A 25,544-nucleotide genomic window follows, 5' to 3' on the forward strand; every position below is an offset into this window, starting at 1 on the left:
GACAACCATCTTCAACAAGTATTTGGTGACCACCATCTGGGGGAATAACAACTTGCTAAACAACTGAATCCCTAACTACACATCTTTTTAGACTTTGGGGGCATCTACAGCCATGAATTTACTCTGCCAGCTAAACAAGTCAGGCACACTAACGGGGGTGGGGGGGGGGGCAGCACATGTGCACTAGAACTGGAGTGGGACTTACCTCTAAGCCTTAGAGGTTCTCAACCTGTGGATTGCGACCATCAGAAAACACATATAGCGTATCAGATATTTACATAACGATTCATAACAGTAGCAAAATTACAGTTATGAAGTAGCAATGACAATAATTTTATGGTTGGGGGTCACCACAACGTGAGGAAGTGTATTAAAGGGCTGCGGCATTAAGAAGGTTGAAAACCACTAAGACTATAAAATTGGTTATTTGGTTCCAAAATGTATTTTTAAGGTTCCCCTTTTCTGTCCCTGAGAACCCTTCCTTGTAGTCCTCCCTGCCACATCCCTAGGGCTCAGGGATTCAGGCTCTCCCTGAGCCTCTCAAAAAATAAGCGTCATTGTCACTGTGGGGCTGGTGTTGGAAAGATACCCCGTCTCTTCTATCAACTGGGTCAGTGGGAGCCTAAGTACAACCTACTGTCACAGAATCCTGGTTTGTAGGAGATACTGCGAGAGGCAGGTTTGAAAAGTGGTGGGACCTTCTGCTCTCTCCCTGCTCTGTGTTATTGGGTGGGGGAGATCCTTATATTATGTAACGGTGACAGATAATAACTACATGTTGAGGGTTGGATTCTTTTATGTCATGTATTCTTTTAAACAATTTTGATCAATTTTACTTATCTCTAAATAAGTAAAAATGGCTTTTTCCCCAAAAAAGAGTTATACAAGTAACTAGATGCCATATAAAGCACTAAGTTTAGTACAAAACTACCTATAATTACCTATATCTCCATTGCTGAGATAGGAATAATCCAATGATCGTACAATTCAGATGGGCTTTCTCTTTGCCACACCCTAGACCAGGAGTGGGCAAACTTTTTGACTCGAGGGCCACAATGGGTTCTTAAACTGGACCGGAGGGCCGGAACAAAAGCATGGATGGAGTGTTTGTGTGAACTAATATAAATTCAAAGTAAACATCATTACATAAAAGGGTACGGTCTTTTTTTTTTTTTTTTTTTTTTTTTAGTTTTATTCATTTCAAACGGGCCTCATCCGGCCTGCGGGCCGTAGTTTGCCCACGGCTGCCCTAGACTGTGCCTCACTCCCACTTTCCTGATGCCCCTCTTTACTCTGAGCAGACTCTGTCATGGCTCCCCAGAAGAACCCTAAAACTTGTCCATGTTCCCACCTGAGATTTATCACAATCTGCTATTGTCTCTTGGCCTTGATCACTCTTGATTTCTTGTTTAATATTTACCTACAATAGGTGGTAATAATGTTTTGCCCTTTAGATTTTGCCTATGAAATATATATAGCACGTCTAAAATAATGAATGTTTTCCTCCTTACTACCTTCCTCTGTATCCTACCTATACTGTTGCTATTAGAAATAAATATATGATGTTTTAGCTACACAACAGTTTAAAGAATCTCCTGTATAGAAATCATTCACAGCTCTAGTTACTAATAGAAGCAAACTTGAATTTAACAAGTTTAAAGACTCACAACCTACAGATTTAAATTCTTATTTGAGTTTCCACCCCAGCAAGAAGACTTCCTCGCTACCCTCCCCTAAGTAGTTCTAAAGATAATCTTCAATTTAGAAATGAGCTATTTTTAGGCAATAGCAGAGCCAGGGCTAGGATTAGGCCTAAATAAGGAGCAAAATTTACAACTGTACCAGTGGCAGTACCTAAGGGCACTTGAAAGTCTTTAAATTGGATTATCTCTATTCACTAAGAATGGGATGACAAAAAAACCCTACAAAACAACAAAGAGAAAAACAACAAAGACATATACATAAATCCTTATAAACAAGTAGTAGTATCAAAATATACCATACACTAGTAATTCACATGAACACAAAAACCATGCGTAAAATAATGCTGAACTATCCAAAAATTCCGTGAAGTACAAGTATTTGCATACTGCTCACGTTTTTCTTGGTTGAGTCTTATTTAAACAGCAAGAAAATTATTTTTTTAAGTTGTATTTTTAATTTAATTTATTGAGGTGACATTGGTCAATAAAACCATATAGGTTTCAAGTATACAAAATTCTCCTAAGTTTTAAATCCCTTCAAGTGATTATCAGTAAATTTCAGAAAATCCTGGACCAATGCCTAAACTCTAGCTTTAAATGTTACCACTTCTAACTTTAGAGTTAATTTATAAAACTTTTACCTTAAAATGCAATTTTTAAACCTCTCATTCCAACCCACTACTTCTGCATACTCTTTAAAATCCTACCAAATGAGACAGTATAATTACCAGAAAGTAAATAAGCACATTTCTTTAGAGCTGGCTCTGCTAGTGCATAAACAACTGCGTATACTATTTTACTGTTGTTCAGAAACAGCCAAAGTTCATGAGGACTGTAAATTTCCTATTACATATAGACTGTAGATTTCTGATTGTACATTGACTATAAATTGTGTTATTCTAACCAAATTATTTACATTCAAGAACAGTTCTATATTATTAATTAGGGGATAACATTTATAATAAGGTAAATAATTCTGACAAAGAGAATCTCAATAATGGAAAGACAACCTAATTTTTAAAAGGGTACAAAATTTAATAGAAGATATATAAGTGGCCAGTATACACAAGATCCTCAACATCATTAGTCATCAGAGAAATGCAAATCAAAACCATGAGATACCACTTCACATCCACTAATATGGCCATAAAAAATTGAAAAAGAAAATAACAAGCATTGTTGAGTGTGTGTAGAAAGTGGGAACCCTTACACACTACTGGTGGGAACCCGACTTCACTAACAATTCAGACAGGAGGAAAAAGGAGCTGTGGGAGGATCTGAGATGTGGACTGCGAGCTCTTGTAGACTGGGACCTTTGCATGTTTTATGGCTGCACTCATTCACCCAGCACTTAACAGTGAGTCACATCATGTTCACAAAGCCCGAGGTGGAGCTCTAACAGAAAACTACATGAAGAAATGGCAGCTAATCGTAACTACCAGTTCACATATATTAAAAACAACCAAGAGGCATATGCAAAAAATGAAATAGTCTACACTAAAAAGACAGTGAAGTCAAATATATAGGCACCGAAAGTGACAAGGACATGCCTACAACCCAGGGACATGTGCTGGATGCATGCAGCCTGCTTGGTTTTGCTAGCCCATGAGCTACTGAGCTCTCCGTCAGGCTGAGAAGTTCCAAAGCTATGCTTGCTTACGATGATGATAATGATACCGATGCCACCACAGCTACCTGGTGTCCAGCATGCTAGGGCAGAGATTATGGTGGGACAAGGTATTCTATTCAAAAGAGCCTGCCTTGCCCTAACCAGTTTGGCTCAGTGAATAGAGCGTCGGCCTGCGGACTGAAAGGTCCCAGGTTCGATTCCGGTCAAGAGCATGTACCTTGGTTGCGGGCACATCCCTAGTGGGCGGTGTGCAGGAGGCAGCGGATCGATGTTTCTCTCTCATTGATGTTTCTAACTCTCTATCCTTCTCCCTTCCTCTCTGTGAAAAATCAATAAAATATATATTTAAAAAAAAAAAAAAAAAAAAAAGAGCCTGCCTTAATTTAGGCCTAATCATGAGGTCCCCTTCTCCTGCAAGAAGAGAGAGTCAAGAGGGAAATGTAGCAGGCATTTCATATTGTTCTCTCTACCCCATCATCAAAGAACTGCCATTGTACAAGTGTTTAACTGATACATTAACTTAACACCATTCAATGATCACATCAGGCCTGGATGGCTGTGCAGTCTGAGGACACAACAGTGAACATGACTAGTGTTTTTTACCTCACTAAGCCTGTCATTTAGTAAAAAAGGTCAATCAAAAGAAGTAATTACAATTATAATGTTCCAGTTAAAAATTAAACACACACATGTGCCTCTTATCCCTTCCAAAACTCTCTTAAATGTAAATGTTAAAATTGTTAATTTTAGCCCTAGCCGGTTTGGCTCAGTGGATAGAGCGTCAGCCTGCGGACTCAAGGGTCCGAGGTTCGATTCCGGTCAAGGGCATGTACCTTGGTTGTGGGCACAGACCCGGTGGGGGTTGTGCAGGACACAGCTGATCGATGTTTCTCTCTCATCGATGTTTCTAACTATCCCTCTCCCTTCCTCTCTGTAAAAAATCAATAAAAAGATATATTTTTTAAAAAATTGTTAATTGTAAGGCAAAAGATAAGTAACAATGGTGGAAGCAGCAATAAAATCCTGAAAGCTAGAAGCAGTAACATAGTAGACCCAAGAAATGGAATCCTAACCCAGAAAGCAGAAAAACAACCTCTCTTGCACTATACTCTCAAGAATCAGTGGCACCACATGGAATACTATTCAGTTGCCAAAAAAAAGACAGCATGTAGGGACCTGGAGAGTATTACGGTAAGCGAAATAGGCCAGTCAGAGGAAAACAAGTATCATATGATCTCACTCATATGTAGAATCTAATGAATAAAACAAACTGATGAACAAAATAGATCTAGAGACATAGAATCATGGAATAGCCTGATGAATCTCAGAGGGAAGGCAGGGGTGGGTGGGGAGAGATTAGCCAAAGAACTTAAATGCATACTAGAGGCCGGAGCACGAAATTTGTGCAAGGGTAGGCTCTCATAGCTGCCCCAGGTGCTGCCTTGGCCCTCGCAGCCCGGGCTTCATCCGGAAGGTCGTCCAGAAGGTGGCCCAGACGGTCGTTCTGCTGTTTGGTCTAATTAGCATATTAGCTCTTTATTATATAGGATATGCATAACTCATGGACACAGACGATAATGTGGTGAAGGCCTGGGTGGGAGAGGGGAGACATGGGTGCGGAAGGAGGGGGTCAATATGGAAAAAAAGGGGACATCTGTAATACTGTCAACAATAAAGATAAATTTTAAAAAGAAAAAAGGAATGGGTAGCACCAGGTACTGGTGCAAGTATGAGTGAAAATGAGATTTAAACGCAGAAAGAAAGGTTAGCGATACAGTTAAACACACACAGCTCCCAGAATCTCCATTAGAAGATTAGAGTTATGGGCTGGAGACACAGAGTTTTAGGAGAAAGAGTAGCCTCTCAGAAAAAAGCGATTGAGAGATTTATGTACTAAATGTTGATATTCCCCAGCCTTTTCCCCCCAATCAGATCCTAGAATACTAGCAGCCAGGCCTGTTCTGTGGGGAAATGACCAGCCGGAGTAAAGACCTGAAGCCACTATCACTCAAAGAAAAAGCCTAGTCAGGTCACGCTAATTACAGACCTCAATGAGAAGCTCCATCAAGCATACTAGCAACTTCCAAACTGCTGTACAGACCATGCACTCTTAACCAAGCAGGCAAAGATCACCATGCACCAAAAGCAAGCTTCTAACAAAAAGGTCATAAAAGGTCAAAGCAAAGAGAGTAAATGCAATGCAGAGGAAACAACTATGCTGAAGATGAAAACTTTTAAAAGAGAGGAAAAAAAATTCAATACTCTCAGAAAAACAAGAGAAAAAAATAGAACCATATAACAAGGGTGCTATTTTAAAAAAAGAAGAAGGGGAACAATTAGAGAAGAGTTTTGAAAATTCAACAGATTGGGATGATGAACACATAATAAACAGATGATATATTACAGAACCTAACAGCAGTTCTCAACCTGTGGGTCGCGACCATCGGAAAACATATAGCATATCAGATATTTACATTACGATTCATAACAGTAGCAAAATTACGGTTATGAAGTAGCAACGAAAATAATTTTATGGTTGGGGGTCACCACAACATGAGGAACTGTATTAAAGGGTCGCGGCATTAGGAAGGTTGAGAACCACTGCATAATTTTGTTAACCAATGTCACGTCAATAAATTCAACAAAACTAAAGAGACAATTGGAGGGATTTTTGGATTAGACATAACTACAGAGATTCACTGTAGACTCAAGTAGGGTTGGAGATATACAGATTTACATATATATTCAATTGGCAAATATCAGAATTATTTTAATACTTACATACTTGAACAAATATGCATTAGAAATATGGTCATGAAATTAATGGGCCCACATCTCATCTCAAAGTATACTAGAAAGACTATCTTGGTAAAACATAAAATATCAAGTAAAGGAACTACTGACATTTTTTAAAAAGACAGTAACCCAGACGATGTGGCTCAATGGTTGAACACAGACCTATGAACCAGGAAGTCACTGGTTTGATGCCCGGTTAGGGCACATGCTTGGGGTTGTGGGCTCAAAACACAGTAGAGGGCATGCAGGAGGCAGCCAATTGATGATGTTTCTCTCTCATCAATGTTTCTATCTTTCTCCCTTCCTCTCTCTAAAAACCAATAAAAACATATTAAAAAATAAATAGCAAAAAAAATTAAATAACAAAAGAAATTAAAATTGTATCAAAGAGAATATAAAATTGAGAATGGCTCAGAGAAAGTAGAGAAAAAGACAGAGGTGAAATATATAAGAGATTTTTATAATGTAAAGAATCCATACAAGAAGTCCAAATTGCAAAGAAAAAAGGGGGAAAAAATCAATCAAAGAAAAATCAAATACATACTTTAAAAATTTTTTCAGAACTGACAGACATGAGCTTCCAGACCAAAAATCCCCACTAAGTAACTGGCACAGTGGATGAAAACAGATTTACACCAAGCTACAGCATAGTGAAATTTAAGAACACTGAGGATAAAAGGAGGCTCCTAAGGGCTGAGAAAGTGGGCCACATCTAAGAATCAGTCATCATAATTGGCTTCAGGCTTCTTAATAGCAACAGTGGAACCTAGAAGGCAATTGAAGAAATGCCTTCAAAATTCTAGAGGAAAATGCTTCCAACACAGAAATCTAAGTAAGTGTGAAGATAAGTTAGCCTCCCATGTATTCTTCCTCAGAAGGATACTGGAGGTGTGTTCCATGAAAATGAAGCAGTAAACCAAGAGAGAAATATGTGACTCAAGGAAAGGCAATTCAATGAAAAGGATTGGGAAAGAAAATCCCCAGAATGACAACTGAAGAGCTACCTTCTAGGACAGGTCAGAGGACCAGGAAAGAGGTCCACACCCCCTAAATGAAATCAAGAAAATATCTGATATGTTTGAACATAACAAAAAACTATTAAGATTATTAGGTGAGAGCCTGAGGATGAATTAGTACTATTGGCAAATTTATGATCTGTACATAGAAATTTAAGCAAACAAAAAAATAACTTTAGGGAAAATCAAATACTGTTCAAAGAAAAGTAACCACAGTATACTACATATTTTCAACTATTGAAATGCTGAATATCAATCTAACCACATATAACTATTTTAGAAAAATGGAGAAACAGGAAGTGTTGTGTGAGCGGTAAAAGAGAGCTAAATCCTTATATCCCATACTGATGTCAATTTTAAAAATACAGAAAACCGCCCTAGGCGGTTTGGCTCAGTGGATACAGCGTTGGCCTGCAGATCAAAGGGTCCCCGGTTTGATTCCATCAAGGGCACGTACTTTGGTTGCAGGTTCCTCCCCGGCCAAGGCCCTGGTCTGTGCAGGAGGCAATCATCGATGTGTTTCTCTCACATCAATGTTTCTGTCTTTCCCTCTCTTCCACTCTAACTCTCTCTAAAAGATCAATGGAAAAATATCCTCAGGTGAGGATTAATCCCCACTCATCTCCTCTCCACCCCCACCCCCCGCTGCCCCGCAAAAAAGAGCAGAAAACTGTCAAAGCCAGTGTGGCTCGGTTGGTTAAGTGGTTGGTTAAGTGTCGTTCCATACACCAAGTGGTCACCGGTTCAATTCCCGGTCAGGGCACATGCCGGGGGTTGTGGGCTCCATCCCCAGTAGGGGGCATGCAGGAGGAAGCCAATTGATGTTTCTCTCTCCCTTTCTCTCCACCCCTCCCTCTTAAGTCAATAAAAGTATTTATCTTACAATGCTGAAAACAGAAAAATTAAAACACACACTGTAAATGTTAGTTAACTACAAAGATAATCGCAAAACAGCAAAAGAAACAGCTAGAAGAACTAAGGAGAAGGTGGGGTAAGAAGAAGACTGCTGCTCTTGTTAATATCCTAAAAAATCTACTTGATTCTAACCTTTATGTGTGTACACCTTTGATATAAAAACAAAATAAAAAGTAAAAAGAAAAGATAAAAATATGATTACAAAATGTGTCACAAAAGGAGAATGCCTTGCTCAGGGGAAACTAATCTAATTTTTTTTTAAATTTTGTTTTATTGCTTAAAGTATTACAAAGAGTAGTACATATGTCTCCTTTTTTCCTCCTTGACCTTCCCCCGGCCCCCCCCCTACCCCCCAGTGTCTTGTGTCCATTGGTTATGCTTATACGCATGCATACAAGTCCTTCCATTGATCTCTTACCACCCACCCCAACCCTCCCCGGCCTTCCCGCTGTAGTTGACAGTCTGTTCGATGCTGCTCTGCCTCTGTATCTATTTTTGTTCATCAGTTTATAATGGTCTTTATTATCCATAAATGAGTGAGATCATGTAGTATTTTTCTTTCATTGACTGGCTTATTTCACTTAGCATAATGCTCTCCAGTTCCATCCATGCTGTTGCAGAAACTAATCTAATTAAGGGGAGGAGAAGATACTCAGACTCCCCTTAGGATGGACTACCAAAATTAAGGGGGGGCTAGGGGAGAGGGGCCATTCCAGGTAGAGGAAATAGAGTGCAGAGGGTCTCCGGGCCAGAGAGGATGATGCATTATAGGAACTGAACAAGTTACCCGTGGCAAACAGATCACGAGAATCCACCATTTCCCCCAAAAGTCCTGGTCTCCCTCATGTCCATCTTACCCATCCTTCAAGGGCAGGCTCAAGTTTCATCTCAGAAGCTTCCCAGTAGTTTCTGGAACCAAGCGACTTCTTCTATCTCAAAATGATACCTTTTATCTACTATCCCATTCTCTAAATTATCAACTATCTCATTCTCTGAATTACTATAATTAATATTATATAATACTATAATATAGTCTCATTGATTAGAGTTACTCAACAGGAATTAAGTGAGTACTTAATATGTGCATAAAATTGTGCAGGGTACTACTAAGTAAGGGAAAGAAGAAAAAAAGAGAGAGAAAAAGAAAAGAAAAAAAGGAAGGGAGGAAAAGGCACAAAGACAACAAACAAAGCAGCAGCCCACGGTATTTAGTAAACTTATAACCACGGTACTTATAACCAGGAAGGCCTGTGGCGCATCCTTGTGCATTCCGTAACATTTAAACATGTACCCTGGCACTTCATAAATGCCACTTAAATTACAAATGAATCATCTTTGGTGAATGGTAGCTTGACATTTTGAAAACCAAGATACAAATTGTGGGAGAAATATACATTGTACTCTAGACATATTCTAAGACAAGCACAAAAATAACATTTTTACAATCATGAAAAAAGAACAGAGGATTTTTTAAAATACTTTTTTCTTCTTGATTAAAAATGTGTACTTTCACAAGGAGAAAACCTGATAAATATATACAGAAGAAAATAAAAATTACAATGATCCCATCTTTCAGATATCCTTCTAGCCTTTGGGGGGAATAGAAATAATCTATAACCTTTTTATTCACTATATGGTGGAATTTTCCTTCATCATTAACTATTCTTTGAAAGTCAGTCCATTTTTTTTTTTAAAGAGTTCATTTCTCAGAAATAATTAAAGCATTTACTAGGGACAGCTAAATAATAATTTAAGCAACCTAATGCTGCTCCTAAACATGCATGACTGAGAACTGACTGTAAGCACACTTCAAAATACTATATCTGAAAATGCAATTCAGCAACATAAGGACAAGTGTTGAAAACAACCTCCTAGCAACCTTCTTCAACCATGTATAAGATCTCTGAGGCTGCAGATAACTCTACCATACTTCTTATGTTGTTTCTATAGTAATATAAGCAGGTTTTCAAAACTTCTGAAAATGCAACTACTAAAAGCAACGAATAATACTAGAAATCAAAGAGCCACCTTCTTTTTTAAAAAGTTAAACTTTTAAAATTAATATTTCCTTGCTTTTAAAAGATTGACTTTATTGTGAATTAAAATTGCTCTAAAAATAATTTATTTGAACATTTTAAAATTTATTAATTTTTCTGATTTATAAAAGCATTATTAATTTTTTGCCATGATATACAATGTTTGTTTGAGGCTGACCAGAAGGCTAAGACAAACAGAGTGTTTTTACTACTGCAAAATTACAAAACAGTATTCTGTATTTTTATCAGTGACTCATTCTTTTAAAATGTACTATTAAGAAGGTATTTTCTGTATCTTTAAATAATGCATAACTTCTTTCTTTTGGCATAAACTCACCTATCTGCTTTTAAAAATAATTATGTATTACAAAAGGAATTTCCTAAGTCATCAATAGTGGTGTCTCTCTGCCACCAGTTTCTACACACACACCACACTTTAAAGCTGCAAATAGTCAAAATTATCTAGTCCAACCACCTCATTTTACGTAAGAAAATGAAGGCTAGAAGGAGGTTAAAGTTCTTGCTCACAGTCACACAACCACTTACTTCATAACAGAGGCTGGACTATTGGTGATTAAACGTTTTAATAAAGTCCTTTTATGTTCTCCCGAATCAGCCTCTACTTAGGGCCCAAGGTGAACCTTCTAGATACTGAAGTCTACATTACAAGCTTCAAAACTGCTTACTAATACAAAGCTATATAAAAAGTTTGGATGCTATAACATAAAGCTCCTAAAATGAAAGCTTGAGAATACTAAGGAAACTATATACCTGACTCCCTAATCTACAAAATTTCATCTAAATGTAATGAGGACAAAGTAAATTAAAAATAATTGAATAACAAAGTAAATAGCAAAATAAGCACTGAATCCTATAGAAAAAGGATTATGGTGGGTAAAAGGACTTAGATTTTACTTGTAATTCATTCAATTTTTATAGGATTGTATCCATTGTTAAGCAAACCTTAATGTTTAAGATAAATCTGGGCAATAGATATGGGTGTTATTTTATACTGTTCTTGAAATTTTCTGTAAACTTGAAATTATTTCAAGTTTTCAAAAAGGAATATTCAATAGAAAAATTGGAAAATAAAAAAGGGCTCACGTCAACCATTTTTCTTAAAAAGTATTGTTTAAAATGCAAGGAAAAAAATGATGCTATGGATTTGTCAAAACCTATAGAACTTTACAGCACAAAGAATGAACTTGAATATATGCAAAATTTTTAAAAACACCATTTAAGTTGGTGGTAGTTTCCAGTATGGTTTGCAGAATGTGACAAAACAATTAAAATGCATTATAAATGTATGATACACCCCCATGGAAGAACGTGGGGGAAAGTAAGTACCTAAATCACTTTGGAAATGAATAGTCTGTATGACTAAAGGCCAAAGAATCTGTAACTATTACACCCTGTCCTCTGGCTGATAAAACTATTTCCCATGCCATGGGGTGTGGGGTTAACAATTCTGACACTGCTACACATGTATATTAGAATTAAAGAATTAGGTAAGTGGATAGTGGATTGTGGGAGCAGGATTTCTCACTGTTGGACTGGGAGTTTACAGGAAAGGGAGGGGAGGGGACTAGAGAGATCTATGTAGTAACAGATTAGAGTCAGCTAGTTTAATATAGATGGTTACATATAGAAAAATTTTAAAGATACATATACACACATATATTTCTTTACTCTGTCAGCTTAGAAGGCCTACAAGCAATGATACCCTAGTAGCAGTGAGCTCAGACCTTGGTTTCTAATAAATGCAACCAGGGCTCCTTGAGAAATGGCTGATTCTAGGAGACACAGGAAATATACATGATGAGCCTCCTGCCAAAAAGTAAGGAAGTGCTTTAAAACAACAACAATGATGGAGCTTTGTCAAAGAGACACAGGTGCCAACTGAAAGAGTTCCCAATGGCCAAAGCTGGAACAGTTTGAGCAAGAAAATAAAGTAGTATTGTATTGTAACCCAAAGGATAAAATAAATGAGTCCATACTGATATCATCCTATATAATCCTATATAATAAAAGGCTAATATGCAAATCGACCGAACGGCAGAATGACTGGTCGCTATGATGCGCACTGACCACCAGGGGGCAGGTGCTCAATGCAGGAGCTGCCCTCTGGTGGTCAGTGTGCTCCCACCGCGGGGGCACCGCTCAGCCAGAAGCCCTGAGCCGGGCTCACGGCTGGCAAGCGCAGCGGCGGTGGCAGGAGCCTCTTCCGCCTCCACAGCAGCACTAAGGATGTCTGACTGCCGTGGGGAGCAGACCTAAGCTGTCAGTCAGACATCCCCCAAGGGCTCCTGGACTGCGAGAGGGTGCAGGCTGGGCTGAGGGACCCACCCAAGTGCACAAATTTTGTGCATTGGACCTCTAGTTGAATAAATAAATGGAGGAGACAAATGTCCCATGCAGAAAATTTCCAAATAATTTACACAGATACTCTGCACTCAATGAGGTAACAGAGTATAACTCCCCAATCCTTAAGGGTGGGTTGTGCATAGTGGGTTGGACTTTCTTCCAAAGAGTACAGCATGAAAAGGTGGGGGGAGGGAGACTAATTTCACAGTAGAGAAACCTGACAAACACTACTTCAATCAAGTGATCAAGGTCAAATCAACAGTGATAAGTCATGTTGATAGTATGCATTCTTGATATAATGTGATGAAAACGGCACTTTGCTTATATGGTCTTCTTCCCCCAAAATCCGTAACACCAATCTAATCATGAGAAAAGCATCAGACAAATCCCAATTGAGGGATACATGGTCAATACTTCTATAAACTGTCATCAAAAACAAGGAAATTTTGAGAAACTATCATAGCCAAGAGGAACCTAAAGAGACATGATAATCAAATGTAATGTGGTAACCTATGCGGGATCCTGAACAGGAAAAGGAGGTTAGATAAACCAAACATCTAAATAAAGCATGGACTTTAGTTAATAACTAGAGGCCTGGTGCACAAATTCCCGATCTGGATGGAGTGGGCCAACCGGGGGTAGGGGCCACAGGCGTTGGCCAGCCGAACCACCCCACCCCCTGGTTGAACTCCTGGTCGAGGGGACAATTTGCATATTAGCCTTTTATTATATAGGATAATACATCAATATTGGTTCATTGTCTCAAATGTACCATATGAACGCAAAATGTTAACAGAAGAAACTGGGGTCTGGGGATATATGAAAACTGTATTATCTTCTCAATGTTTCTGAAATTCTAAAAATGTTACAAAAAGTACAGCTCAGCCCTGGCTGATGTGGCTCAGAGCAGAGTGTTGGCCTGCCAACCGAAGGGCCCCAGGTTCGATTCCAGTCAAGGGTATATGCCCAGGTTGCGGGCTCGGTCCCCAGGAGGGGCCATGCATCAGGCAGGCGATCAATGATTCTCTCACATCATTGATGTTTCTGTCTTTCTCTCTCCCTCTCCCTTCCTCTCTGAAATCAATAAAAACATATTAAAAAAATAAAAATAAAAGTACGCCCTAGCTGGCTTGGCTCAGTGGATAGAGCGTCAGCCTGCGGACTGAAGGGTCCCAGGTTTGATTCTGGCCAAGGGCACATGGCTGGGCTCGATCCCCATGGAAATAAGGAAAGCTTATTTTTTAAAAAATGTAAATACATTTTTAAAGCAAATGAAAAATAAGAAAAAAGCCTGAAGAATGCACACCAAACTTGAGGTAAGGGAAATCAAGTTTTCCTTTACAAAGTTACTGTTGGACTCTAATATATGAAGAATGTATCTGTGTACTCCTGTACAACAAGAAATGTTTAATTTTAAATACCACAGTTAAGCACTGAATAAATTAAACAGAATCCACTTCCTAACCCCTTGTGCTATAATTCTATTCATAAACTATCCTACCTCCAGAAAGACCTCCAAATCACATTCTAGCCTCTGATTCCTAATATTACTGTAATACATGAACTTAAAAGAAAAGCTGTCAAAGATTATACTAAATTGCTGGGGGGTGGTATATACACAAATATGCATGTGAAAGGAACTTCTTTAATCAGCAAGGAAATATTCCACTAGAAACATTCTTAAAGTCTATCAGTATTTAGAGCTAGTATTTAGAATTTTTAACATAAATTGTGCTATTCGGAAAGTCAGGTTAATTTAACAACAGGATGTATTACACTCGCTTGGTGCACAGCTTCACTGGCTGGTTGCTCAGTGGTTAGAGCGTCATCCCTCAGACCAAAGTGTCACAGGTTGGATTCCCAGTCAAGAGCCCAGATTGCAGTTTCCCTAGCCCTGGTGGGGGCATGTGTACTAGTATCAATGTACTAGTATTTCTCACATGGATGTTTCTCTTCTCCGTCCCTCTCAGCCTCCCTCCCTGCCAGCCTCCCTCCCTTCCCTTTCTTCCTCCCTTCTACTCTCTAGAAATCAACTGACAAAATATCCTCTCTGGTGAGGATTTAAATAAATAAATAAATAAATAAATAAATAAATAAATAAATAAATAAATAAATAAATAAGGTGGTGCACTGCTATGGAAAACAGTATAGCAGGCTCTCAAAAATTAATAGCATATGAACCAGCAATTCCACTTCTGAGTATATATCCAAAAGACTTTAAAGCAGGCACTCAAGAAATAACTGTATGCCCATATTCACAGCAGCATTGTTTACAATGATCAAAAGGTGAAAGCCCCCCAGTGTCCATCTGTGGAAGAATGGATAAACAAAATACGACATATACATACAACAGAATATCATTCAGCCTTAAAACAGAAGGAAATTCTGATATAGGTGACAATATGGATCAACCTTGAGAACATTATGCTAAATAAAATAAGCAGTCGCAAAAGGACAAATACTTATACATGAGGTACTCAAAGTAATAAATTCATAGACAGAAAATAGAATGATGGCTGTCAGGGGTTGGAGAAAGAAATGGGGAGTTAATATTTAATGTGTAAGGAGTTTCAGTTGGGAAAGATGAAAAAGTTCTGGAAATGGATGTTGGTTGTGGTTGCCCAACAATGTGAATGTATTTAATGCTACTAAACAGACTATACCCTTAAAAATGGTTAAAATTGTAAATTTTATATCTCAAAATATTTTAAAAAGCATTTGGCAAAATTCATGATATAGGCAAAGCTCTATTCCAGTGACGCAAAGAGGGCTTGGAATGGATGAACAGGAACAAATGCAATACTTAACAGGTATCTCAACAATTGTCCTACCCTAGACCTTTTTCAAACAGTGCTTCAGAATGTTTGGACACACAATCTCAGTTTTAAAATGCAAAAAAAGGCAGAGAGGGCTAAAGCTGCTGGGAAGCTATGAGCCCAGTCTTTCTGGATAGTCTGTCATGATGCTAAATTCAAGTTGTGCATATACTGCATGACCAATAAAAAGACCTTTAAAGGCAAAACTGTGTTTGCATTTATGAAATAATCACATGGTTTTCATTACATTTACTTCAACAGAGGACAAGCTCAATTTGATTAAACAGATCAAACAGAAGTCAGAATGGCCTTTTGTAGCAACCAAAGAGTATCATGCTCATATCAAGTTGCCTGGATAATTCACCAACATTCTATAATTCAGAAGTCTTTTAAATATGCATATTCTCTGGCCAAACATTTCCACATCTAGAAATTTATACCAAGGAAATAGATGAAGATTCACGTAAAAGAAACTTCAATGAAAAATTTAAACATCCTTAGTGACCAACAATGAGCAACTGGTTAAATTATGGTGCAGCCATACAATTACATGCTATACACACATAAAAATGTGAACTCATCTTATTATATAGCTATATTGTGTGCCTTTGCATGCATGTGCATGTGTACATATACGTGGATATACATGCAAATTTGCTAATGCACATGTGTCTTTGAACATGGTACACACACGCACATATGGGTATATAAACACATACATGTGTACAAAGTGTGTGTAAAGTATAATCAGTAAAATTGCACTTGTGTGTACAAAGTTGTGCCTGTATATGTATGTATGGGTGCATATGCCTATATTTGGACCATGAGCCTGTGTTTTAAGTAGGTGAGTATGTGTTTATCCTTGTAATCACTACTTAGAAGCTGTGACCTTGAGCAAGTTACTGAGCCTCTTGGAGTCCTCATTGTCATCTATACCAGCGTTCGCAACCTTTTGGACCTCACGGACCACCAGTGGTCCGCTGACCACCGGCTGGCAACCACTGACACATTACCAAACCCTGCCTCATAGGGGTTTTGTGAAGATTAAGTGAAAAAAAATGGATGTAAAGCAGTTAGTGCAGTGATTGAAGCATAGTAAATGCTCATAGTAAATCAATATTAGCTTTCTTTATCTGTACACATATACACTGATCTCTACACTTGTATTTACATAGCTATAAATCCAGAGATACACATCAAAATACTAACTTTGGTTATCTATGGGTGATAGGTTTTTGTTGTGGGGTGGTTGTTTTTCTTGGCTTTCATATTTTCCAATTTTTCTAAGGAGATCATTTCTCTTTTTCACTCTCTTTTGAAGCTTATTTCTTCAAAATAATGATGAGCTCTCCCTGACATACCTCAATTTTGTGTATTTAAGGCTATTACACCAAGGAACGTATTTTTATACTCCACCAATTTTTTGTATTCTAGCAGGATGCGAGCACTACCTAGTAGCTCAAGAAGATGGCGGCACAAAGAAAAGCCAGAGCATTCTGCTCGCTGGCCTTATCCAAGGCAAGATGAAAAGAATGAATTAAATCACACTGGGGGGGGGGGGGGTGCAAACATCTTGGTGACAGTTAAGTGACGCCTGCCATTGGTATTTTATTCGCGGAGAGGAACCCAGAGCCTTGCCCAAGGTCATACAAAAAAGCATGTGCCAGACCCCAGGCTGGGAGGGATCGAAGGACCAGACTGCTTTGCCACAATTTGGGCGTGTTTATGAAACCAAGCAGCTAAATTCTCAACCAGTCATTTCAGGAGTCCGGCTGCAGGAAGGAGGAAATTACAACACCGGGAAGATGACAGCAAAACAGAAGTCAGTAACTGGCCACACCAGGGTCACTTCCAATGTAATTAATCGTCTTGGTTTTCCTTTATTTCTAAAATACAGACAGAACAGTTCATTTCGTCGAAGCACGACTGACATTTTACGCAAATTATACGGAAAGCATTCGAAACACGACCAAACGCAAGCAGTTACTTGCGGTCCAGATCACCACCAGTGACCACCCGGCTGGATTCTTGGTCTCGACGAGTTAAATCCCTAAAACCCCTCAGCCTCCCCGGATTTCTGGGAGAAACCCGGCCACAGAGAGGGGTGCGACAGCTCTCCCCCCGGGCCTCAACTCACAAATCACACCCTAGATAATAGCCCAGTCACCCCCGTACACCCCCTCCCGGCTACGCTCTTCCACCTCGGGAAACGTCATTGCCAAGCAGCGGTTCTCAACCTTCTGGCCCTTTAAATACAGTTCCTCATGTTGTGACCCAACCATAAAATTATTTTCGTTGCTACTTCATAACTGTAATGTTGCTACTGTTATGAATCGTAATGTAAATATCTGATATGCAGGATGGTCTTAGGCGACCCCTGTGAAAGGCTCGTTGGACCGCCAAAGGGGTCGCGACCCACAGGTTGAGAACCGCATTAAAACACACCCGGGCACACGCCCCGCAGCCTTCCCCGCAGCTCGACATTTTGAGATACCATCCGAGTTCACCAGCGCCTTTTCCAGATTTACTGCAAAATGCAGGCTCGCGTCTCGCCTCGGTTTTTGCTTGGTTTTCTGTTTGTTCGCTTTTTACTGGTGTCTCAAAGCGTGGGGGATGGGTTCCGCCACGGACCCGGCTCCGAAACCTTGATAATCGCGTCCCGCAAGGGGGGCGGCGGCAGCGGCGACGTTAATCTCTCTTCGCCTCGTTTCCTTCCATTTCACGCCTGCTCTCCCCTCCCCATGACATCGAACCCGCGCTGGGAAAGGGAACCCCAAGGCCTCCAGGTCCCCGGCTCCGGGCGGGGGCAGGTTCCGACTCGGGGACCCGCCCGCCGAGGGAAGCGCCGGGACGACGCGGGCAGGGCTTCTCCCGCCGCCCGGGCCCCGCCCGAGGTCGCGAAGGCTCCGGCCCGGCCCGGCCCGCGGCGGCCTCGACTCCGAGCGCGGGCCCGCCCGCCCGGCCGCCCAGGCCCAGCGCGGCCTGCCAAGCCGCGGCATCGAGTTGGCCACGGGCCGGGCTGGAGGCCTGGCGCGGCCGGCAGCGAGGCCGGGGCCGGGGCCGGGGCCGGGACCCCCGCGGGGGGCGCCGCGCCGCTCACCTGCTGGTACCCAACGCCGCAGGTCGGCTCCACGGCGGCCAGGGCCGCCAACGCCAACGCCATGGCGCAGCGGCGTGGGGACGAGGGCGGGCGGGCGAGCGGAGGGACGCGGGCGCGGCGGCCGGGAGCGCCGGGAGGCCGAGGGGTCGCGCCTCGGGTGGGTCTCGATGGCCGCCGCTGCCAAGCGAGCCGCTCTCCTCGGGCTGCGCGCGCCGCCGCGGAGGCTCCGACTCGGCCGGGAGGAGGCGGGACCAGCACGACGCCGCCGCCCCGCCCCCGGCGCGCGCAGCCCGAACCGCCCCGCCCCGCCCGGCACAGCCCGCCCTGCCCGAACCTCCCCGCCTGGCCCAGCCCGCCCTGCCCGAACCTCCCCGCCCCGCCCGGCACAGCCCAGCCCGCCGAGCCCGAACCTCCCCGCCCTGCACGGCACAGCCCGCCCTGCCCGAACCTCCCCGCCCCGCCCGGCCCAGCCCGAACCTCCCCGCCCTGCACGGCACAGCCCGCCCTGCCCGAACCTCCCCGCCCCGCCCGGCCCAGCCCAGCCCGCTGATCCCGAACCTGATCTCAAAGCCTATTTAGGGGTGATGATAATAACATCCTGTAAGTATTCTAACAGCCTCGTCCATGGATATAGACACGATCCTTTTCTGAACCAAAGCTCTCTGAGGAGCTGATATGAAAGGCGAAAGCCTTCAGAGTGAGCCAAGCTGCAAGCTTTCCCGGTGCAGGAACAAGGGCAGAGGTGGGGCGGGAAGTGAGAGCTCGCCTGTGGAGGAGCTGAAGGGAGGCAGGCACACCTGGCACATAAGAGGTCATCCTTAACTGTTTCACAGATGAAGAAATTACGCCGGAAGAGATGAAATATTGGACCCAATAACAGAGCTAGTAAGGGGGTAAAGCTGGAATGTAAAAGCTTCCCAAACCATTATTATGCAGACAAATTATAAACGTTGTGGACAAGAGTAGTGTGTGTCTTTTAAATATTTCGATATCGCCCATAGCATGCAGCACAGTATAGCTCATCGAGCATGCATTTGAGGTGTCTTGTTTCTTTCTGTCACACCCAGCCATCTGGGATTGCTTCCACCCATATTATCCAACACAGAAGAAAACGTGATCTTTCAGGCTTGTTTGCAGTTTCTTCCTGATTTCCTTTTCACATTGGTAGTCTAGGGTTGGCATTAATATTATTGGTATAACTTATAATTTTCAAATTTTGTTACAATATTACACATATAGCTGTGTTTTGAAACTACTCTGAGGTTTCTGTACACAGGAGCCAACTGTAATCAATAAAAATTCTAGATGTGTAGCTTCCTCACCTTGAGTTCTCTGCTAGTATCCCAACTCCTACATATCTGTCCCTTTTCCAGCAACATGCCAATCTGAGAGTCTTTAAATGGTATGCCTCTTACTCTGTCCTTCAGTTGTTTTTAATCCAGAAAAAGAAAACTTTAATGTATATTTTTATTGATTTCAGAGAGGAAGGGAGAGGAAAAGAGAAACATCCATGGTGAGAGAGAATCATCGATTGACTGCCTTCTACACACCTTCCACTGGGGATCGAGCCTGAGCATGTGCCCTGGCCAGGAATTGAACCGTGATCTCCTGGTTCATAGGTTGATGCTCAACCACTAAGCCACACTGGCCGGGCCAGAAAAAGAAAACTTTAAATGTAATACAGTACAATGAATATCCCAAACAATGCCCTACCCTGTGGTCTTATATATAGGGGGGAGGGGGGAATCTAAGTTGAAATTTTTAAAAATCTCATCAATAGAAAGTGGAAATCCAGACTTCTTTGCTCATATTCTAAACTTACATGTAAGGAGTGAAAAAGAAGCGTCTGTGCTGCCACATATGGCTTTTGGAACTACAGCTGCCATCTTTATGCATGTCTGCCGCACTGTGGCTTTTGTGGAAAAGTTGTTATCCTTCTCATCTACTTCTTTCCTAAACTACTTTCCTTTCAATAGCGATACACTCCCTGCATATGGACATAAATATTTATCACACTATAAATACTGGGCTTTCTTACAGGAATATTTCCTCTCGAAAGAAAAAAAAAATTGATCTCCAGTTTCCAATCTCCTTTCCCTTCTTTTCTCTTTTTTCATACTGTAAGAGAAAGTTTATTTAGAAAGTCACTGAGGTAGAAGAAGTGAGTGGTAGAAGAAATGGGCTCAGGAAGCAAGTTACAGAAGCAAAAGAAGGGCCTTTGGAGCTTAGGCGAGAGAAGGGTAAAGGCACCACAGCTTGAGGGAAGAGGGGGAGGGGAGGGGGAGGGCGGGGCTCTGGCAAGCTCCAGAAAGGGAGAGCATCACTCCTTTTCTGATGTCCGGAACCCAAATGTTTTGTGATAACAGTAAAGACTAAGCCTTTTTTTTTTCCTTCTGTGATTTTCTCCCAAAGCCTTTAATAAGTAAATTGAGATGATTTGTGTTGATTCAATGGATGGATATATTGGGGACTGAGAAATTGAGTCTCCACTGTATATGGTCTCCTGTTGGCAAGCAAACTGTACAGGGAAAGGGAAAAGGTCTGAATCTCTGACTCATGGACCCATGCCTGCTGCAAGCCAAGCAGACAGAGAAGATCATCCAAGACTGTAAAAACTGCACTTCTTGGCTTCGTCTCGAGATGTTGTCGAGAGAGTTTCCACAGAGAAAGTTATTCATTGCAGATTGCTGCACTTATAAACTTATTTCCCCGCAGAATAACAGTAATAATTTCCATGCCCAATACTTTTTATGTGAATTGCTGACTCTGAATCATCCATCCTGAGAGAGGAGAGAAATATTACGGACAAATAAGAGTACAGCTCACGTCTGTTTTTCCTTATTCCCCCAGTTCAGAGAAAAAATTCCTCCGCAGCGGATGAGGTCTTTTTTCACATCCACCTAAGACTACGCAGCCCTGAGCTCAATGAGTAACCAAGAAGGGTTTGTTAAATTTTAAACAAAGGCTCACTGGCCTAATATCTCATTTCAGGCCTTAATGTCTCCAGCTAATCTTTACAGGCCTCCAGCTGAACCATGGATAATGGTTCCATTTTTACTGACTTGCTACTAGTTTCATTAAGGGCAAAAGGTAATATCTTCATATTACAAATAAAGGAAGTGTCCACTGGTGATTACTGCTGTTTGTGGAGCACCTCCTGGGCCTTCGACCCATGTTTTAAAGTTGAATACATCATCTCCTTAGTCCTCATGACAAATCCATACTGCAGATGAAGAGACTAAGGATATGAACGTACCTTGCTCAGCGAGTGAGTCGTCAAACCACAATTCAAACTCAGATCTGTTGGGCTACAAATCTTGAGCGCTGCTCTGGGTGTGGAGGGAAATACGGGACATAAAAGGACTAGGTCCATCTGAGGAGAAAAAGGCTTTGTTGTGATGGAAAAAAGGGAAGGCATACCAAGTCATGATTATGCTTGTATGAAAAGGGTCAGCAAACTTTTATATAAAGAGGTAAACAGTAAATATTTTGGACTCCGTGGACCAGAGCTCTCTGTCACAACTACTCCATTTTGCCATTGTACTGTAAGCACAGCTATAAACAATACCAAACAAATTGGCATAGTTGTGTTCCAGTAAAACTTTTTTTAAGGGAACCGAAATTTGGATTTCCTATTATTTTCACATGTCATGAAATATTATTATTTTGATTTTTTTTAAACTATTTAAAAATGTTAAAACTATTCTTAACTCTCAGATCATACAAAAACAGGCAATGGGCTGGATTTGGTGCCCAGGCAGTAGTCTGCCAACCCCTTAGCTTAGTAACAGGGGACAAAAAAAGTTTATGTGTTAAGAGATTGGTAGGAAGTTTAAATCACAAAGTAATGCAGAAGGCCTAAGGGAAAGGGAAGGGGAAAAAGAGAAGAGGATGAGAATTTATCAAAGATCTTAAAACATAAATACATGTGCAAAAGTGTGAGAGGATAAGGATTAGCTAAGTAGGAATTCAACATGGACTGCTGATTCCTTGGTTTATCTTCTTGCCACTGGAACACCATTCATTCATTCAACAAATATTAATTTAGCACCAATATGGGCAAGCAGAATATGAGACCAAGAAGCTGAACCTATAAAAGAATAGTTTCTCATATAAGAAATGCTAAGAAATAAAATTAAGAAATGCTAAGGGTGGTTATTTACTAAGTGTAGTTGCTATCACAAGTTTTGATATGCTTGCTATGTCTTTATTTTCACTCATCTCAAAGTATTTTCTAATTTCCCTTATAATTTCTTTTTTTGACTGACTGGTTATTTAGCAGTGCGTGATTTAATTTCCACATATCTGTGCATTTCCAAAAGTTTTGGGACTCTCCCCAGCCAGGAATGATGCTACAGCTACCCATGTATTGACTGCCACAATTGGTTGTGCAATTGTGCACCGCCACACTCCAGGAATAGCCTCCCATTACAATCTATGCAAATGACACCCCCACCCTGTACGTTGACTCTTATAGATGGTGACCCCATAAAATCTTCGAATGATTCCTCAGTACATTTAGGGGTATTGTGGGTGGCGAAGGAATGAGGAACATCTAAGTGTTCACAAGGAAATCGACTGTCTGATCCTCCTCTTTGAACACAGTGTACCAGCCAATTGTGATAACTAATTGCCTTGAAAAAAAGAACAAGGTGAGTAGGGAAAGCTCTTCACTCTCGAACCCTCGGGCAGATTTGTGAGGTAAGAAAGGGTTTCTCGCCGAGGCCGGTTTGGCTCAGTGAATAGAGCGTCGGCCTGCGGACTGAAAGGTCCCAGGTTCGATTCCGGTCAGGGGCATGTACCTGGGTTGCGGGCACATCTCCAGTGGGAGATGTGCGGGAGGCAGCTGATCGATGTTTCTCTCTCATCGATGTTTCTAACTCTCTATCTCTCTCCCTTCCTCTCTGTAAAAAATCAATAAAATATATTAAAAAAAAAAAAAAAAGAAAGGGTTTCTCACATTTCCCAGGATGGCAGTTTTCTCTGCGAGTTTAGGGAGTATCATAGGAAACCCAATGACACTGGGGAAATACTAAAGCAGGGAGCTCTGCACTGCTGGTGGTGTGTCAGGGGAGAAACAATGTGCGCTAATTGCAACACTGAAGAGAGGCCACCCTCCAGGGTCCCCACTGGAGAAGCTGATGCCGCTTCAACTCAGCAGCAGCTTGAGGGCAGAAGGCTGGTTCCTGCAGGTCTTCAGGGAACTCGCCCGGGGGACCAAGAGCAGGCCTCAGGCAACGTTCAAGAGAGAATCTCCAGTTCTAAAGAAGATTATAAGAGGACCGAGAAATAAATAATACCTACGTTTTTAAGCAAAAACCCAGGCCAAATTATTCAAGCACTCCTCTCTAACATGATCCTGTGTGAGGCTCTCCCTCCTCACATCTTAAATATCTAAAGCCCACAGATGGGAAGACAGGCCCCCGTCCTGCCAGATGCCTCCCCTGCAGTCTGGCGAGTGGTACAGGGTGGGATGGCACCCTGGGAACAAAGCCTTTCTAGAGTTGAGTGGCATAAAGCAGGTCACAAAAACTCAGATTTCAATTTTAAATGGCACAATAGGCTAAGTGGCTGAATGGAAGCCGATCTGGGCTCTTGAAACATCAAACATCCCCTTGCCCTGTCTTTCCATTTCCTGTTAAGCCAGTATCACTTCACAGTGATCAATATACTAGTCGGCAAAACATCCAGAACACCAGCTTACCTCCCCACTGACGTTCTTCACCATAAAAATTGTAAGACGCGCTTGTTCACTGCCCTAACAAAGGTGCTCTGCTGTCCCTGGCCCAAGAACACTACTTCAATAACTCAATGTACTGAGTACTTACCTTATGCCAGGGACTGTGCCAAGCAATGTACAATTATTACCTTTTTTACCGCTTGCAATAAACACATGAAGTGGAGTCTATTTCTATTTCTATTCTGTGGATGAGGGAACAAGTGGCTTGGAGGCTAATGGTCTTGCCTGTGTCTGTGGGGTGTAGAAAATAGGGCTAAAGGGGCTTTAGAAATCATCTGATGGTTCTTCACCTTAGAGCTGAGGAAACAGCTCAGAGAGGTGAAGTCACGTGCCCAGGTTCACATTGCCAGGAAGAGGCAGAGCTGATGCCTAAACACAAGGTTCATTTCATCCTCGAACCATACAATTTACCACTTTGGGTTAGCACACATCATCCCGGCCTCCTGTTCTCTGAGTCCGTGTCCAGTCATTTAGGATTTGTGGATGTGGGCCGACCCCAAGTCCGCGGCCATCATGCGATCAAACTATGATTCAAAGGGTGGAGGGAGCATCCTGCTCGCTCTGCATCAGATTAGTAATGACGTCAAACTTCATGACTCAGAACGCGCAGAAGCGCTCTGGCCCTTACAACTTTCCCCACAGGAAACCCACCAGGTGCTTGGTTACCTTTGAGTTTTTTGTGGGTGGCAGAGAACGCATCTAAAAATAGGTCTGTCCCCAGCTCTCCCAGAAGAGCCTTGCAGCCTCAAAATGTCAGTCCCTCCTCCTTTCCAAAACACAGACATCACTTCCTGGAGTGAAGCCCTTCCCTCCCAAACCAGCAGCTGCATAAGGAGAGGCCTGTCTCCCACCTGGAGACGAGGCTTCCTTCTTGGGAAGGGAGAGGAGTATCTCTTGGCAGCAGAAAAGAAACCTTGCTCGTGAACTTTGGCAAGAGTTGCTCTTTTAAAGCCAGCTGACTTCCAGGAAGAAGGCGTGGGTCTCCGACCTAGTCGTTAACCTTCTAAATGGGACAATGTATGTAAAAGTGCTTTGTAAATTGCAAATACCAGGAACTAACTATCACGTGCCTCTGGTGTGTTTCTGCCTCTTCAAAACAGCAGCAAGCAGAAGGGATGACTTCTCTTGTGACACCTCGGGTAACACAGATTTTCCAACCACAGCGACCCAGGGAGTTTTCCTGGCCTGGGCTTTCCGTGAGTAACTCCTCGTGTGCTGAGATAAGGCCATGGCAAAAAAGAAATTCTGAGGCTGTACTCATGCCGGCTAAAACGGGGTGCAGATGCTGGAAGGAGTCAAAATGGATTTCAGCCAGCCCACAGATGGAGAAGAGGGCTTTGGTCAGCCACGGGAGGACCTCCCAATGGAGTCTCTGGCACTGTGTTAACCTGGAGTTGTTCTCAAGACAAAGACAAGCTTGCCAGCTTC

At 41.8% G+C, this 25,544-nt stretch overlaps 1 protein-coding gene across 4 annotated transcripts in view; it reads right to left on the reverse strand.

Annotated features, from left to right (window-relative positions):
* The window catches only part of NDFIP1 (Nedd4 family interacting protein 1), a 46,703-nt gene extending 28,079 nt beyond the window's left edge, over window positions 1-18,624 (reverse strand). For 3 of the 4 annotated variants that reach the window (XM_036311968.1, XM_036311971.1, XM_036311970.1), the window contains exon 1: window positions 18,377-18,575. In XM_036311968.1, coding sequence (XP_036167861.1) covers window positions 18,377-18,439 — 63 coding nt within the window. In that variant the 5' untranslated portion in view covers window positions 18,440-18,575. Of the gene's footprint in view, window positions 1-18,376 lie in introns of all 4 variants that reach the window. The other variant, XM_036311972.1, reaches the window with a different exon arrangement.
* Between the last annotated feature and the right edge of the window lie 6,920 nt (window positions 18,625-25,544).

This window comes from Myotis myotis, unplaced genomic scaffold (assembly GCF_014108235.1).
Source record: "Myotis myotis isolate mMyoMyo1 unplaced genomic scaffold, mMyoMyo1.p scaffold_m19_p_6, whole genome shotgun sequence".
Classification (NCBI taxonomy): Eukaryota; Metazoa; Chordata; class Mammalia; order Chiroptera; family Vespertilionidae; genus Myotis; species Myotis myotis.